General features: G+C 33.3%; 1 protein-coding gene across 7 annotated transcripts in view; it reads left to right on the forward strand.

The window, feature by feature from the left end:
- The window catches only part of LOC118188253 (speckle targeted PIP5K1A-regulated poly(A) polymerase-like), a 55,399-nt gene extending 45,674 nt beyond the window's left edge, over positions 1-9,725 (forward strand). For 6 of the 7 annotated variants that reach the window (XM_085815762.1, XM_085815764.1, XM_085815763.1 and 3 more), the window contains one exon: positions 6,783-9,725. In XM_085815762.1, coding sequence (XP_085671888.1) covers positions 6,783-7,679 — 897 coding nt within the window. In that variant the 3' untranslated portion in view covers positions 7,680-9,725. The remainder of the gene's footprint in view (positions 1-6,782) is intronic. The other variant, XR_015040828.1, reaches the window with a different exon arrangement.
- Positions 9,726-18,534: the final 8,809 nt, after the last annotated feature.

The following is an 18,534-nucleotide window of genomic DNA, read 5'->3' on the forward strand; positions in this document are numbered from 1 at the left end:
AATTTGTAATACAGAGCATGTTTACAAATTTTTAGAATGATTATGATTAAAAATTTTTAAAAAGGCAAATGTTTTGAAATAAAAATATCTGGCAATAGCTTATTATTTGAAAGTGTGGGATATAAACACCAAAAATTTGTAATACAGAGCATGTTTACAAATTTTTAGAATGATTATGATTAAAAATTTTTAAAAAGGCAAATGTTTTGAAATAAAAATATCTGGCAATAGCTTATTATTTGAAATTAAAAATATCGTTAAGATACCGAACAAATATTAATTTAGAAGTTAAACAACAAAAATCAGCATTATATTTTCAAATTTTCACAGGACTAGTGTCGATGGTTTTACTGAACCATCATCCTCAGCTGCAAAAGCACAAATGAACGAGATAAATAAATCAAGATATTGAGATAAATAATCATATATTTATCTCGTTCATTTGCGCTTTTGCAGCTGAGGATGATGGTTCGGTAAAACCATCGAAACCAGTCCTGTGAAAATTTGAAAATATAACGCTGATTTTTGTTGCTTGACTTCTAAATTAAAAATATCATCTTCTGCTTTCAAAATATCACAAGCTGGGGTTTGAAGGATATGTTTTTGCATTTTCTGAAGAGAAGTATCACATAATTCAAAAACATTGTGAAATGCATGGTGGAATGTCTAAGCATAAAATAAGCAAAATTATTAATCAGAAAGAGAACAATCAGTCATTACTTCTACATGAAAAGAAGACTCCATATGAATAGCCGGAAAAGGTACTTAATGTTTCTAAAGTTAAATCATTGGTAATGCGGAAAAAATCTACCATCGCAGAAATCAAAAGTCTTCAAAAATACATCTGTAGCAACAATAAATAAAGAAATAAACCAAGATTTGCAACTTAAAAAAGCTAAAAAACTTAATGTTCATTAGCTTTTGCCGAGGCTTATGGCTCAATGCACAACATTTTATAGAACCCTGTATGAAAACCATATAATAAAAGGTACATGGAAATACATTGTGACCTTTGATGAAGCATATATTTACCTAAATAATTGCAACAAAGAAAGGTCTATTTAATTATTGAAAACAAAGAGAAAAAACTGACAAAACTAGTTTTGTCAATCCTAAGAAAGTTTCAGTTAGAGGTTTATGATTGTTGCAGGATTTTCTTACATTGGAAAATTAAAAAAAAAAACAAAGAATGTGGGGGGGGGGAAATTAAATTAAATCAACTCTATATACTATCAAGAGAAAGTTTTACGTCTAATATTTACAGAAGAACTTCCATTTTGTTATTCCAATGACTTTCAAAGTATAAAACTTCAAAAGAAAGCAACGAGCCATACTTCGAAAAGTACCACAGCATTCCTTGATAAAATGAAAATTGATACACGTATTTCATATATATATTTTCAGCGTATTCCTACAAAATTCCCTGACATTTCACCTATGGACTATTGTGCCTTTGGTCTTTTGAAAAGCATTCTGTTTAAGTGCAAACCCATCATGTTTGATGGACTCTGGAAAGTAGTGGAAGAGAAATAAAAATCAATAGCCTTGGAAAATTTTATGAAAAGTCCTTCTTTTATGCAATACAGACTTATAGTTCAGAAAAAAGGCTATCAGATTGAATATTTAAAAAAATCTTTACATTTAAAAAAAAATTTTAACATTAATTAAATGGCCCTGAAATCTTTCTAAAAATGGGCAAATACCCTCGATGCCAGGTTTTTTAAAAAAAGGAGTGATGTTTATTAAGGTATTACAAATGACATGGGAGTCACTGAAAGTGTATTATAAACAGTTTTGGAAGTTGTTTGATGCTGGACCTCTACCGAGAGTGTTATATGCCATATGATAGATGTATATTACTTTTGTTGGGGGGCTCAGTGAATGCTGCCGAAGAAAGACATTGCTATTATGACTTGTATCAAAGGCAGCTGTTTTTGGCTTGACTAGAGTAACATCCAGACTGCAGTACAAAGGCTTACTAGTTCTGACCTTAGTCAAGCAGCATCAGCCCATATGGACATGAATTTCACAGATGCCCTCTATTGGCAAACATTGCCATACTATTCTAACTAAAAATTGACCCAGTAGCAGTTGGTTGACAACAACAATTATAGATGGCACTATGAGATTGACAAGGTTTAAAACAGTTATTGGCATCAATAACAAGCAAGCATTGCTGCATTGGTTGTGAGTGGCTGCTTTGCTGCCACTTTTTTGCACAGATGAAACAAATCTGTTGCAGCAGCTTTGACCACATGCTCATGCAGTCATGCCTACCAACCAACTGCTTTACAGAAGTGCCGAACAGGCATTCATGTTTCACCTCCCAACCTAACAGCGACTCACATGTCAATAGACAAGGATCTCTTAGCCATGCTCAAGGCCTCAAAATGGGTTTTACTTGCAAGGCTATGTGAGCTTCTGTATCAAAGTATCGTGCCTGGCAAATTAAGGTGCTAAGAGAAAGGTAATGGGGTCATTAAGAGCATTGCCAAAGAAAGATAGGTATTATCCACCATGTCAACAACAGTTGTTTTGGGGTGACCAATATAGCGTTCGGCTGTGGCATAAAAATTTGTGAGCTCTGTTGGTGAACTCTGTTCCTGTGTCAAACAGCATCAGTCCAAATGAATACAACATTCACAGGCACCTTTTGTTTGCAAACATGACTATTAATATCTTACTAAAAACAGACCTAGGAGCAACTGTTTCATAGCATATGACAACTACAATTACAGGTGACACCATAAGATCAACTAGGTCTAAAAACACTTAGCAACAACAAGAAGCAAGTACCACTGCATTGTATTGAAAAAAGAGAAAGTTAAAAAAGAGAAAGTTATATGTGTACGTTATTACTAGCAGAACATAACATTGTGGAACTGTCATTTCAGAGCAAAATTTGATATGAGTATCGGAAGTATCACTTTTAAGAGTACACAATCTGCTGATGGTTCACTTAGTTCTGGGAATACTGGTACTGTGGAGAAAGGAAAATAACTTGCGACATTGATAATGTCAGGGAAAATGCTGTGTTAATTCAACAATCATGCATTTGGAGACCAAAAATTTTTCATGTTGTAGTCAACAATGGGGGCTTTCCTCCATCGACTCTGTGAAAGACGTTATGACTGCATGCCTTAAAATTTGGTATTCCGAGAAACCCCATGTTTTAGAATTGAACCTTGTCAAAAATCAGTGTTTGGTGCAGACTGATGATGAATGAGATTTTCAGACTCTTTTCTTTTCTCAAACCAAAGCATGCTGTACTTCAGCATGCTGGAAATAGTATTTCTCCTCCCCCTCTTAGACTGGTAAACTGAAAACTGACACATTTAAATTTGTATTTTAGCAAACTGTTGAGGCACTACTACACTTCATAGTTGATGTACAATGTATGTTAGATGTTCTCTTTGAAGAAATGTATATCAGATTGCAATAACCTTTTTCACGGCTTTCAGGAAGTCCAGACCTTATACCATTAGATTTCTTTTGGTAGTCATGTAAAGAATATGGCTTACAGTGATAAAAGTAATAATGTCGGTTATCTCAAAATATGCATTGCCACAGCCTATGTTAGTTTTAAATAGGTTTCTTTTCTGAAATTGAGCACCAATATGTTTTATTTATTTATTTATTATTATTATTATTATTATTATTATTATTATTTTTATTTTTTTATTTTATTTTTTATTTTTTTTTTGTCTTGCTGCCTGTGTTACAGATTTTGAAACTTACTAAAATAACTTATGTCTGTATCATTTGTATAGTTTATATATTACTACCAAAGCATCTGTTAGTTCACCATAGATAGTGTTGAATGCAATAAATTCCCATTAACTGTATTCCAGCCAAATCCCACTATATTTTTTCTGATACCCTATATGACCTACTGTCTCTGTAGAAAGTGATAAATAAGGTAATATGAAATCATATTTAATTCTAGTTTACTTGTTGTAAGATGGAATGATAAATAGTTTAGTTTGTATTAATTTCCCCCATTATTTAGAAGACTTACCAAAATGGGCAGACCATAATCAAAATTCATGTTATGTATTGTCTCAAATATGCAAATTCGTAGAAGTGTTTGTCCAGAGGTAATAACTGTTTAAGTCAGTGCTTATAAGTAGTATGTAATAACTAAGTGTTTATACATAGTATGAATGACTGTTCTTTCCCTTATCAGAAATTAACTTCTTGAAGACCAGCATGCGGAGAACAAAGCGCAGTCATGGGAGACTGAACCCCCGAAAATGGAACGTCACCACTGGCCCACACATTTTCAACAGTTAAGCCTAATTTTACAACATACACACACAATAAATAAACCATATAAAATCAGCATTTTAATATAATGAGCTCAATTTTTTAAGTTACGTATTCAGTATACTAATTCTTAATATATATGAATATAAAGAATATCACATTAATAGAAATTAATGAAACATGCAAACTACTAAAACTATTACTATACTTATGAATACAAAATTACAAATATGAAATTTAAAAGAAAATTAAATTTATCTGTAGGTTAATTCCAATTAAAAAATCCTGCTGTGTGTAGAATAATTCAAAACGAGGATCGACACACAGGACAAGGACAGTTTTTTTCTGAGAAATGTTGAGTGAGTAAGACGTATCTTATTTTAGGAAAGCTGATGTCTTTCCCCTTGTGTAATAAAGCTGTAATGTAGCTTTTTAATTAACCAAGAAAGCCTATCATAGGCTTTATTTATAATATAAATAAAATAGGCTATTTTATGGTTTAAAATAAATCTGAAAAAGGATAACTGGCCTGTGTTTTTCTGTCATGGAAGTTTGGCGACGTTACACCTGCTATAGTCAGCTAGATGCGTTTTCTCACATTCTCGTAACAAAAAAAGCAAATAACATAAATAAAAACATTGAGCTGGATGTACTACTTCCTTACATTCCAATAAGGAAAAAAGCAAAGAATAGAAACAAAATTCCTAACAAAATAAACAAAAATGCCAGTGTTCCTTTAACTTAAAGAGCTCTGATTCCCTATTTGCATGAAGGTCAAAAGCCATATGACTCAACCGATGTGAAAACCATTATCATTTAGCACCATCCACTGACATTTAAAAATTCAGTTAAATTGTTTTATTTTTCAAATTATGCATATGCAACGCTGGGCTGAAGAGATTGATTGGATCCCTTCATGTAGAAGGTACGTTGGGCTAGTAAGAGTGGAATCATTGCATCGCGCTTATGGGATGTTGGTCTTGAATGGGTTAAGTACTATAAAGTTATTAGTATGCAAAATCATTAAATTTTGTATTTAAGAATTAGTATTCAGACTATAATATAGTAGCCTGTTGATTTTGCAAACAAATATGGACCACAAAAAGTATTCATGAACGTTCATAAATAGGAATGATATTAAAAGGACAGAAACTTTTTTTTTGACAAACTGAGTAATTCATGAAAATATATAGCTTTAAACTAGAGGTTCGTGAAATTATGAGTCTACTGTGTATGTGTTTCTAAATAACACATTTTTATCTTTGTGATACTTTATTAATAACTACTTTATTTCAAGAAGTTATTCATCATTTCAACAAAACGAATCACAAATGTTTGTGTGCCTCAGTCCACGAACATTCCTTATTTGACTTGTGCCCATTTCCCGGAGACTTAAGAAGAAACTCATGTATTTTCAAGTTTCAGGTATTAACTAAGTATTTTCAGGTTTTTCTCTTTTTTTAAGTAGGTATGACCCAGTTTCCCTTACAAAGTACAATCTCTACTAGACCTTTTGATTTTAAATTATTTAATTTCTAATCAGATGCCATCTGTCATTTGTATGCATTACAGTGCACTTGCTGCATAATAATTTTTAAGGCATAGCTGCCAACTCTTCCTGTTTTTCAACACATCTCTTGGTCTCCTGGTAGGTCACCAAATTTCTTGTTTTTAAAGTTTTAGCCTTTGTTAAGGAAATATTTTCCAGCAATAAATGAAATTTATTGAATGAATGAAACTTAAATTAGGCAAATTCCATTCCTCCACCTCTAAAGATTTTCAGAATAATTTTTCTTATTAAATTTTGTTTCATCTGAATTATAATATTTCCTTATCACTTCTCCTTTTATCTTTGTCATATTAAATTTTTCATACTAAATTTAATTTAATATCTGAATTGTCTTAACTGTAGACATTTGTAGATTTTTATATAAACATTCAAGCAATTTTTTTGTTATTATTTGTATTTAATTTTGTTTTCTTTAATATTTAGTACATTTATAAGTTTATCCACATAGATATTATACACATTAATTATTAATTTTATTGTCATTGTATTTAAAACTGCATCACTTGGGATTTTCTCATTAGAGTTCAATAACCTGAACCATGCATGTTAAAGTCAGTTTGCAGCTGCTTTGAAATGTCACTGTGCAGTGTGAAAACCTCCCAGTTTCTTCCTGTTTACTCACAAAAATGTTGCAGTTTTTAAGATTTCAAGGCTTCCAAGGCTATGTGCCAAAAAATTCCACCCTCACCTACAGCTAGTTCTTAAGTGTTTTATTATAATAAATAACCAACTTTTATAATAATATGCGATGAAACTAACTATGTGAGAAAGGGTCAGTGTTTCTGAAAACACAGTATTGAATATTGAAAGTTACTGAAGTTATGTTCTCTAAGGTTATTTTTTTCCACAAATGATTGATATCATCTTGAACTGTAAAGGATCATGAATATAAGAATATTTCACTGTATGTATATTTTTTAATATATGCTAAAACCTTTCATTTCAGGTGACTGCTATCTGTGTCCAAGATCCTTTTATTCTGTCATTTAATACAAGCCGAAATGTCAGCTACAATTTGCTGATGTACTTCAAGATCGCATTAAACAAAGCAAGGAACATATTCTACTGTAGTCGTCAGTTTGAATTGCTGTTTGATGCAGACACATATAAATCTGCTTTTGAAATCCATTATCCATGTACAGCAGAGAAATCTGTTGTTGGTTCTATAAATGTATGCTATGATACAATTTCAGTTTTAGGTATTTGTGACCATTTTGAAAATTTATGGTGTGCCCGAGCATGTCAGGCTGTGTTGGATGTTCTGCAGGCTGGCCTTTTATTTGAATGTGAAGTCATAGATAAAAGTTTTTTTATATATGGAAATACTTTTGAAAATGAGCAAAGCAAATATAATTGTATGTACTGTAAAAAATACAGAGAATTTGGTGTTCAAAATTCCATTAGAACTAAATCAAATGCTGAAAATCATACCTCTTCTTGCAATAGTTTTGAATTTCTTATGGCAATACAGTGCACCGTGTATTGTCGCACATATATTGCTCGGAAAAAATATAAAGTTTCAAAGGAAAAGGAAAATATGGAAAATATTTTGCAGTCAAAGGAAAGTGAAAATATCTTTCAATCGGAGGATAATGAAGGTATTTTGAATTCTGAATATAATATTTCATGTAATATGATAGAAAGCAATCCTATTCTTTCTAGTTCAGAGCCCCTATTCCATTTCTTATGTGAATGTTATAAGCACAATATTGGACAACTTCGAGGTATAGTTACTGTACTCACACCACTTACGATATCATCAGAAGTAAAATCTTCTCTTCCATCACTATTAAGTTTCATAACTAAAACTGTTACTAAGTTATTGACTGATAAACAGTATTAATATAGTACTTTTCTTGGATAAGCATTCATACATAATTCATACTATTTCAATTCATACATTGGACTATTTCATGTATCCAGATTATTGAGTGTTCATTCCTTTGTTTCTTATTAACAGCTGTGAGCATTTGTATAGGGCTAATAGTTCCCCTCTGTTTGTATAAGGCCCAAAGATGGCCCTGCAGATAGATTATTGTGCTAGAAATAAGAGTATTTATTATATTAAATACTCAGTTTTCCACATACTTTGTCTTGCAAGTAAAGAAAATACATAGTGTTTTTCATATAGTATGAGGTCCTGACACAAGCCAGTCAGGCAGATTACTCACTTGGTAGGTTGTAGCAGGAAATACTGTACAAGATTTTGAACCCAGTGCTTCTGATGGTTATTCAAGCATTAAATGTACACTGATAATTGCCAAAGACTGCCTTAAAAATTCTTGTGAGATTTTATTTTTATAACCATTTGTTATTTTTTCTTCCAAATAAAGAAGGATTTAAATTTTTTTTTCTGTTATTGACTCGTAATTCTTCATTAAATTAAGGCTCTAAAATACATGGTTTTTATAATTCTATATAAGTTACTGTATGCTCTTGATGCTTTCTAATTTTATATGTTTATTTTATTGCAATTGTCTGAGAGAAACATTGAGATTAACATGAATCTAAACTATTCACTTTGATCTGTTTTAAAGTCTGTCGAGTACTGTAGGGTTTAGCTTTTCAAAAAAATGTATCCAAAATTCACAGTGTTTTAAAAATTAATTTTTTTTTTATTACAAATGGCGGCACTTGCCTATAACGGCATTGGCCACTACTAAGGCCAGAAGTGGTAGCCTTTTTATTATGAAGGCACCTAATAGGGGGCCACCATTACCTCCTATGAAGGGACAGACAATTTTACATTCATGCTTTCTCTGGGATTCGAACCCGGGCCCTTTGGTATCGCAGTCGGGCTCCCCTAACCACTATCACGTCTGGGCGGCTTTAAAAATGAATTTGAAAGAACTGATTTTAAATTATTATAGAATCCATTTAAAAGAATCACTTTAAAAATGAATTAAATTAATGCAAAATTCATAAAATTTTAAAAATGAATTTCATTATACTGTTCTAAGAAATAATTAAATTTAATACATGTATGCATACATAAGAGAGATGCATTTATAGAATATTTCTTCTTCCTTTTTCTTTTGATATTAGTAAGAATGTATGAGAGGTACTGCAAAATAACCTGAACTGTTTTCCAGCAGTTATGGTAAACTTTACACTTAGTCCTCATCAAAACATTCTTTACAAACAGCATTTTATGTTTCTCACTGTTTTACCTATACTGATGGAAACAGCTCTGGAACTTTTGACCAGAAATACTATTGAAGATATACTGTGCATTCTTGTGCACCTTATCAACGTCACTGAGTTTTTTGAGAGCTTTCTTTGGCCATGAGAGAAAAAAGTCACACTTGTCAAGATATAATGAGTAACATGAGTGAGACACAAGAATAAATTTGCTCTTTCCTAAGAAGTGTCAGACTATGCTCCTTCATAAATCTGCTCAGTGGTCTTTTAATGATTTTTTTTAATAGAATCCTCCACTTTTTTCAATGTTTTTATCATTACTGACCACTAATGAATACCAAATTGCATTCCTCATTTGACAAAGTGCCTTTTTGAATCAGGAAAACCATTCATATACTTGTGATTTACTTGAAGCATTATCTTTTAAGAACTTGCCAAAGCATTACAGTGATGTTAGCTGTAGTTTTCCTCAATAAAAAACAATTCATGCTCATTTCTTTGTTCTTTGTAGTTGCATGTCGCTAAAATTATTGGATACTGTGAGCAAAAATACATACAAATCAATACCAAGGATAAACCGATCCATTTTGAATGATGCCACTTGCCAGCTTGTTGCAGGAAATCCTAAGCTAACAAAGGATAGCAGCATAATCCGTAATTACAAAATGTATGCTTGCAGTGTTGCAGTTCTGGTTATTTTTGATTATCTGTACATATGCCTAAATAAAATTATTCTTGTACTCCTCGATTTATTTAGTAAACTTGATATGAAGAAAAATGTGACAGTTAAATAGGAATATATCTATTTTATGGAATAAAAAAGTTGGTTTAATTAATTAATTTTTATTTATCTCATTTTTATCAGAAGGTATGAAAATTAATTACTTATATGTTAAAGATATGTTTATAATTTATTTTAATTGGTTATAAATATTGCTGGATATCAAATGATCTTCATTCTGAATATAGGTATAAATGATGGAAACCTCATTTTTATTACTTCTAAAATAATAGTATTTTTTAAATAAAAAATCATGATCAATTTTAAATATTTACCTGGGTTAAGGATAAGTAACTGTATAATTTGAATGACTGAAAAATGGTAAGAACTGTGCAAAAAATGAGTAAGAAGCAGGTGGCTCACCATTGGCCAAATTATTAAGACTGCTTAACACTGGTAGTTTGACTCACATTCAGATCTTCATTTTATGAAAAATATGTGAAGGGCAGGGGCAATGCTAGTAGGAAGATGTCCTCATTATAGCTGTAACATTTCATTCCTCATTGGAGCCGTAATTCTTGAAATATAGTGTCAAAGTTTCCCATTATTTTTTTTTATTTTTCTGGGCAAAATCTGTCTCACTTATTTACAGATTATTTATTTACATTGGAAGTGATTTCATTTCTGGGAGTGGAGGGTTGGTGTCATATGGGTAAGAAATTTCACTGTCAGGTGCTGAACCATGGAATACCAAAGATTTTCCATACTTTTGATTTTCTGTCAAAAAGCATTGAAAATGTAGGATTGACTGCTAAGAAGAGGGATTACCTCTAAATATGCCTGTAATTTTTTTTTTGGTTGAACCTTTAGATTAGCTTCATAGATACAGAACATGGAAGTTTTGCATATTTTTTATGAAGAATAGAATTCACAAATAAAAATTGATTGACAAGTGCGTAGCTTCTTAAGTGTGAATAAACTTGTAATATTAGAAATAGTTCAGTAGGCCTTATGATAATAAAAAAAATAATTAATAAATATTGCCAAATGGCAAGAAACAAGATTCTTGTTCAGTGAGAAATCAAAAGCTGTTAGGTTGGCTATTAATCTGCCAACCAGCCCATTAGGTTGGTTAGCAGAGTATGACAGCCGTGTTGCCATTTGTTGACAGAATCCGACGATATTTTATAGAAATTAAACAATAAGTTTACCGCTTAATTGTCGAAGATGGTTTTAGGTATTTTGTATTTGTAATGTAATGTTAGATTTATAATTTGCTAAGGAGTTAATTTCTTGATATGAAGGAGGCAGCAAGCTTTAAAGGAAGTGCAAAATGTAATTATTTTTTATTAATTAGAATCATTAACTAGAGATACATTTTGAGGATAGATCTGAATCTTGTTCTGAACAACTCTAATTTTCTATGATTAATAGCTGAAGTGCCTCATACTGGAGAAGCATATAGAAGAATGAGAAGATTCACTGTTTTCTGAATTTTTTCTTTTAATTTCAGGTATCAGTTTAGATTCCTTCCAAGCAAGGCATAAATGCTTTCATTAATGTATGGATGATTTAATCAGTATGATTTCTAGATGCTAATTTTGAAGAATTACTCCTAAATATTTAGCTTCTTATTGAAGTTGGACGTCTTGGTTATGCTTTTTGATTATTAATGAATTGCACTAATGTTTTCTATAAATGACCATACTGAATTTTATTTTCCTGGCTACACCCCATTTATTTACAATGTTAGTATCAAATTGAAGTTTAGCGTATTTTGTGTTAAGAGACTTAATCAGGATGGTTGTGTATCTTCATATTTAGCAATTTTGTTATTTAATGCAGTGGTTTCAAACTGGCTGCTCATGGGCCGCATGTGGCCTGTGAATATAGTTTAGTAATTTATATTTTTCAGATAAGGTATTGCAACGATTTCAATATATTAGTTATTTGAAGACCGAGTTTACATTATTTTCATCACCATTAAAAGCGAACATAAAGAACACACCAAAATATATGTACCTGGAACTAATTAATTAACTCTGTGATATGAATCGTATTTAAAGATTTGAAGATACAAATCTGAATAACTTTTATTAGTATTTGTCAAAAAAGAATCATGGGCTGTTAGGAATTTTTGCACTTAGAAGAATCTCTTTGTTTAGAAATACATGCATATGTGAACAGCTTTTTTTCACTGTTGAAAATTAATGAAACATGAACCTGATTAACCAATCAGCAGCTTCAGTCCGTGATGAAGGTAATTTAAAAAAATTCTTCTTTAACCTCTTCGTCGTCCGTAACGCGTCTAGCGCGTTCAAGTGAAACTTCCGCAGGGCGGCTGTAACGCGCGCCAATCGTTCTCGATCGCGTTCAAGTGGACCGCCTGGATCAAATGTTATCAAATTATCCTGTTGTTAGAAATAAGCAGAGATATTATTATTTTTCCATCATGCTTTATTTATATTTTTCATCATGCTTTATTTATTTCTAACAACAGGATATAATTATCCTGTTGTTAGAAATAAGCAGAGATATTATTATTTTTCCATCATGCTTTATTTCCTTATAATTTTACTTAATATTCATTGACATTCATCCACTATGAAAGTTATGATGTACAGAGAAAACAACATTACACGCTACGTAAAAAAATGGCCGCCAGGGTGAAATTTTCGCGGACAGGAGAGGACGGCGAAAGGTTAAGGCTACAAACTTTATCAGAATTGAGACGCTATCAAATGTCAAGCTGAACTAAAAAATAAAGAAGTTTATTATTTTTTTACATACATGAAGTTTGCCCCTCTTGTAAAGCTTTCTTTTCTCTTACTTTCTAACTATAAATGTATATATATAAATAATATAAAACCTGAAAGCATTCAGATTTTGTATTACACACAAAGGGGCATTTTGTTTTTTCATTTACATACACATAAACATTTCGAGAGCATTTGGGCTAAAAATATTTAAAAACAGTTTATCTTTAGCATTTCTAATAGACAGTCTCGCGCACTACAAACAATTTAGTCCCCTTTCCGTACAGTGTTGCCATTGCTGGCTTTGAAATCATTGAGTTTGTTAATCAAAAATTCGTTTTACAAAATTTGAAATACACAATAAAATATTTAAAAACAGCATATCTATAGAATTTTCGATAGATAGTCTCGCACGCTGGAGAAAAACATGTTTCCCCATAAAGTGTTGCCATTGCTTGCTTTGAAATTAGGGTCCGTGACACTTAGCCGACAGGACATTTAGCCGACACAGACACTTAGCCTACACGGACACTTAGCCGACAAGGACACTTAGCCGACAGGTCATTTAGCCGACCCGAACAGTTAGCCGACAGGACATTTACCGACATGGACAGTTAGCCGACAAGGACACTTAGCCAACAGGTCATTTAGCCGATACGGACAGTTAGCCGACAGGACATTTAGCCGACAAGGACACTTAGCCGACATAGACAGTTAGCCGACAGGACATTTAGCCGACACACAGAATTCGCCGTCAGGGCATTTAGCTACGGGACAGTTAACTGTCAAGACATTTTGTCAACAGGACAATAAGCCGACAGTGATGTTTAGCTGACGCGTACCCAATAATTATTTAAATTTACAGTCAATTACAAAATATCTCGACTTCTCCATAAGTTCAATATCTAAGTTATTTTTTTCACCTATCAGTAAAATTCAGTTTTCGATTCTTGAAGATCTCATACGTGCTTTTAATTATTGTGTTAATTTAGCAATGTTTGATATGTATCATGCTGCTTGGTGTATATTGGCCAAATTGAAAAAGTGATGAAATTTCTCATCAGGGAATATGAATTAAATTTCGAAAGGAAAAATAATTTTTTTTAGATAAGTACAGTGGTCACTTAATTATATTTTAATATGGTATCTTCAAAAATTATCCGTAAAGCTTCTGTTATTTAATCAACTTTCACATCATTAATAATTTTTCTTGTTTACTTAATGATATTAATTTTCCAATCTCGCTCTTCCAAATGCTTTCAAATTTCTAATATCTTTACGTTACATCACTATTTTGCTCATCACATCGTGTTACATTCCTTCCCTTAAATAATCGTTTGGCTCCTCCCACTAATGAAATTTCCTTTCCCTGTCATGAAAAATCTGAATAATGCAATAAAAATTACTGTCATTCTTGAATTATACTTTATTATAGAAACATATGGCAGTGAGGGTTAGTTTAGCAAATATATTTTATTTTGTTATTAAAAACAATTAAAAAAAATGAATTTTTAAGACCAGCAAAGGTATAAATTATTTGCGACCTTTATAATTAGCAGTTCATGCCACCATCCTCAAAACTCATAAATTTTGTGCATACTGAGTTATAATACGTCGAATGGTTGTTGCTGTTGATGATTAGAAAAATTGTTCTTTATGTCTACGGCGTTGCTTTATTCCTGCGATTTTGTGAAGGAAGGGAAAAAGACATTGCTCTCACTGCTGAAGCTGATCCTGAGTTGCTGTCGTCTCTTCTTGATGTTCATGATAAGTACGTTTTCATTATTCTTATTGCCATTAGGTTAAAAGTTAGGATTCATGCATATCATGGACAAGGAGGCGATCGAAAACCGTATCAAATCTGTGTGTAATCACAGAAATTTGGAAGTTACCAGCGATAACTTAGAAAAACTTAATCAACTTATGCTTTCTGAGTTTCATGCTTATCAAAATTCATTTAATCCAAATAATGCGACTGAAGTTCACTTAGCTCACGTCAGTGCTATGAAAAGGATATACAAATCTTAGAATTATACATTAATGAAATGAAACAAAAAGGAACCCTAAATAATCCAACACAGGAAACAAGTCAACCTGATATTACTGCTAGTCAAAAATCTAGAATCAAAAAGAAAACCACAATAGATAAAGAAGAATACATAACCCCTTAAATAACTCATAAGAGAACTATCAAATTCCGAAATAGAAAAACCAGCTCAAAAAAAGTAAATTCGAGGAACTTAACCCTGAAGACAATATGGAAGCAGAGGAAGGTGAATTTATTACACCCAACAAAGAAGCAGGACACTTTCCCCCTATAGTGTTGTTAGCAGACTTCACGGAGGATTGGGATAAGATGAAAGAAGATTTTAAAGAGCAATTAAATATAAAAAAATATCGGGGAAACCTAAGTGGAGGTACACTGACCATGAGTTTATGACTCAGATCACTACCGCACAGTTACTGAATACCTAACTAAACTACATATCGTTTTTCATAACAATAACTTTTATTGCATTATTCAGATTTTTCAGAACGGTCTACTCCTACTACGCTGAAGACAGCAGCCAGTTCAGTTAGCCTACGATGTCTCTCCAGTAACTGCGCTTCGTAACGCGAAATGAATGATTCCATCTCACTGCGGATTCTCGCACGATATTCCTACAAGCAAGTTATGCCTATACAGTATCCGCCAAATCACTATAATTGCTCCGTACGAATATAATTGCTCATCACCTCCTACTTCGATAAAATGGTATCTGAATGCTTCGCATTCAAATCTCCTGAACTTAGTGCTAGCACAGAAAAAGGTTATGCTCAGTAATTTCACTTGCTATATACAGGGTAAGGCAATGGCTGGATACCTACATCTGCGACTGCGTCGCTTCATAGGACAGGGAAAGGAAATTTCATTAGTGGGGGAGCCAAACGATTTTGTAAGGGAGAGAATGTAACATGATGTGATGAATAAAATACACTCATGTCCATAAATTAAGGATAATTCGGAGTCACCCGGAAATCGAACTCTAAAATAAATATATAACCTGTAAAATCACTACACACATCTTCAAGAATCATATGCAAATTTCAGGAAGTAACCAGATGACACCGATGGTACGTCACAATGACGAGAGTGTAAGAGAGTGATATATAAGGAATACAGGCAAAGAAGTAAAATTGTTTGAAATTGTTCGCAGGCGCTTTATAAGCATTTCAGTGCAATAACCGAATAATTATGACACAAAGGATGCATTTGGATGATTTTTTACGTGGTAGAATTATCGGCCGTCTGGAATGTGGGCGTACCAGACTGGAAGTATCAGACGAACTTGGAATTGCCCAGAGTGTCATCTCCAGGCTTACGCAACGATTCCAAGGTGATGGTAATGTGAGTAGACGTTACAGCACAGGTCGCCCCAGAGTTACAACGCCGAATGAGGACCGGTATTTGGCAGTTACTGCCAAAAGAAACAGGCGGAGCACAACCTCAGACCTGTCTCGTCAGCTCTCTTCAGCCACTGGTACGACAATTTCAAGGCAGAACGTGTACAGACGCTTAGGCAGATTGGTCTATATGCTCGTAGACCTGTCAGATGCATTCCACTTCCTGCAACTCACTGTCGCCTGCTGTTAGCCTGGAGTAGAGAGTATGCATTGTGGACACCGCAACAGTGGGCTTGTGTGATGTTTTCCGACGAGTCGAGGTTTAGCTTGCAGTCTGATTCTCGCCGGACTTTCATATGGAGAGCTTCAGGTATCCGTTACCACCAAGAAAACGTCATTGAACGACACCGTTACGGTGGTGCAGGAATGCTCGTTTGGGATGAAATTATTCTGGGTTCCAGAATTGACATGCATGTTCAAAGTGGAACCATGACAAGCCAAATCTATCGTACAACAAGCCAAATCTATTACAACATGTACGTATGCTTCGGGGCTCCATGGGCGCACAATTTGTGTTTATGGATGACAACGCCCGTCCTCATCGTGCAAACATCGTAAGCGAATGCCTTCAATCGGAGGATATCACCCGTATGGACTGCCCAGCATTCTCACCGGACTTGAATCCAGTAGAGCACGTGTGGGACATGCTTGGTCGACGAGTTGCAGCCCGTCAACCTCCTCCTACATGTCTACCGGAACTTCGGAGAGCATTGCTTTTTGAGTGGTGTAATATTCCCCAAGATCAGATCGATAATTTGATACTCATACCTAGATGTTGTACGGACTGTATTGTATCGTCTGGGAGACATACAATGTATTAACAATCATACCAACCATGCAATAGTGGTTTTTTGTAAATAATTTTTTTTTTTTTTTTATGTTTTTTGTAATTTGCTCCAGGGAGAAAAAATCGCTATTTTTTTTTAATAATATCAAACATATAGCATCTTTTTTTGCTCTTTACCTTTTGTTTAATAAATAAGCTTTACAAATGAGTCAAATTTGTTTTGATTCTAACTCTTCCTTTGCCTGATTTTGCATTATCCTTAATTTATGGACATGAGTGTATTAATGAAATGTAAAGATATTAGAAATTTGAAAGCATTTGGAAGAGCAAGATTGGAAAATTGTTATCATTAAGTAAACAAGGGAAATTATTAATCATGTGAAAGTGTTCAAAAGAACCCATTTGATTAAATGAAGAAGCATTACGGATAATTTTTGAAGATCCCATGTTAAAATGTAATTAAGTGACCGTCGTACTTCGCTAAAAAAATTCTTTTTTCCTTTCGAAATTTAATTCATATTCTTTGACGAGAAATTTCAGCGCTTTTTCAATTTGGCCAGTATACACCAGACAGCACGATACATATCAAACAATACTAAATTAACGCAATAATTTAAAGCACGTATGAGATCTTCAAGAATCGAAAACTGAATTTTACTGATAGGTGAAAAAAATAACTTAGATATTGAACTTATGGATAAGTCGAGAAATTTTGTAATTAATTGTAAATTTAAATAATTATTGGGTACACGTCAGCTAAACATCACTGTCGGCTCATTGTCCTGTTGACAAAATGTCTTGACAGCTAACTGTCCCGTAGCTAAATGCCCTGACGGCGAATTCTGTGTGTCGGCTAAGTGTCCTGTCGGCTAACTGTCCGTGTCGGCTAAATGTCCTGTCGGCTAACTCTCCTTGTCCGCTGAATGTCCTGTCGGCTAACTGTCCGTGTCGGCTAAGTGTCCGTGTCGGCTAAATGTCCTGTCGGCTAAGTGTCCGTGTCGGCTAAATGTCCATGTCGGCTAAATGTCCTATCGGCTAACTGGTGTCGGTTAAGTGTCCCGTCGGCTAAGTGTCCGCGACCGTTGAAATTATTGAGTTTGTTAATCAAAAATTTGTTAAAGTTTTACAAAATATGAAATACACAAAAAAACAAATTCAGGTGTCCATGTTCGGGGGAGGATTACGTTATTGAAAATTTGTTGGCAGCTCTTTTACCACAATGCGAGAAATATACATACATTTATTCAGAGTCTTCATTATTTAATTTCTTTAAATATAACACAGGGCGATAATATTTGGCGGCAACAATTCGAAATATGAAACGGACATTTAAAGTTTTCGGCGCATGATGCCAAAACGAAATTAATAGCTCTTCTGATCTAACGCCCTTTGGGCTAAAAAAAGCTTAAAGTAAGCTATTTAATGATTAAACAAGCATATTAACTTATTTGAAATAAATACGTGTTTAAATATTTAATATTTAGCTCTTAATGTGTTTGAATTTTTTCCTTTGCGTTGTTGTTATTACTGTTTATGTATGTTTCGACTATTTATTTAGCCTAATTTAAAATTTAATTGAATTATTATTTTATTTTGTTGATAAATTTTCATTTTGTTAAATATTGTTACGAAATGTACAGGAACAGTAAGATGGCTTCCCCGCAAAGCAGTTTTAGGGTTTCCCCATTTGGCGGCATTTGGTGACAAAATTGGCGATATGCCATGGATGGATGGAGAACCTTCTGGAACGAATTCTTACCGGTGTAGCCCAGAATTTTCTCGAACACAAGCCGAAAAGCTATATAAACCCTGCTGGCCCGCAGTCAGTTAGCGAGCGTCTCGTCTAGAG

This window comes from Stegodyphus dumicola, chromosome 4, assembly GCF_044657685.1.
Source record: "Stegodyphus dumicola isolate Sdum_Otavi_A_Nest chromosome 4, ASM4465768v1".
NCBI classification, from domain to species: domain Eukaryota; kingdom Metazoa; phylum Arthropoda; class Arachnida; order Araneae; family Eresidae; genus Stegodyphus; species Stegodyphus dumicola.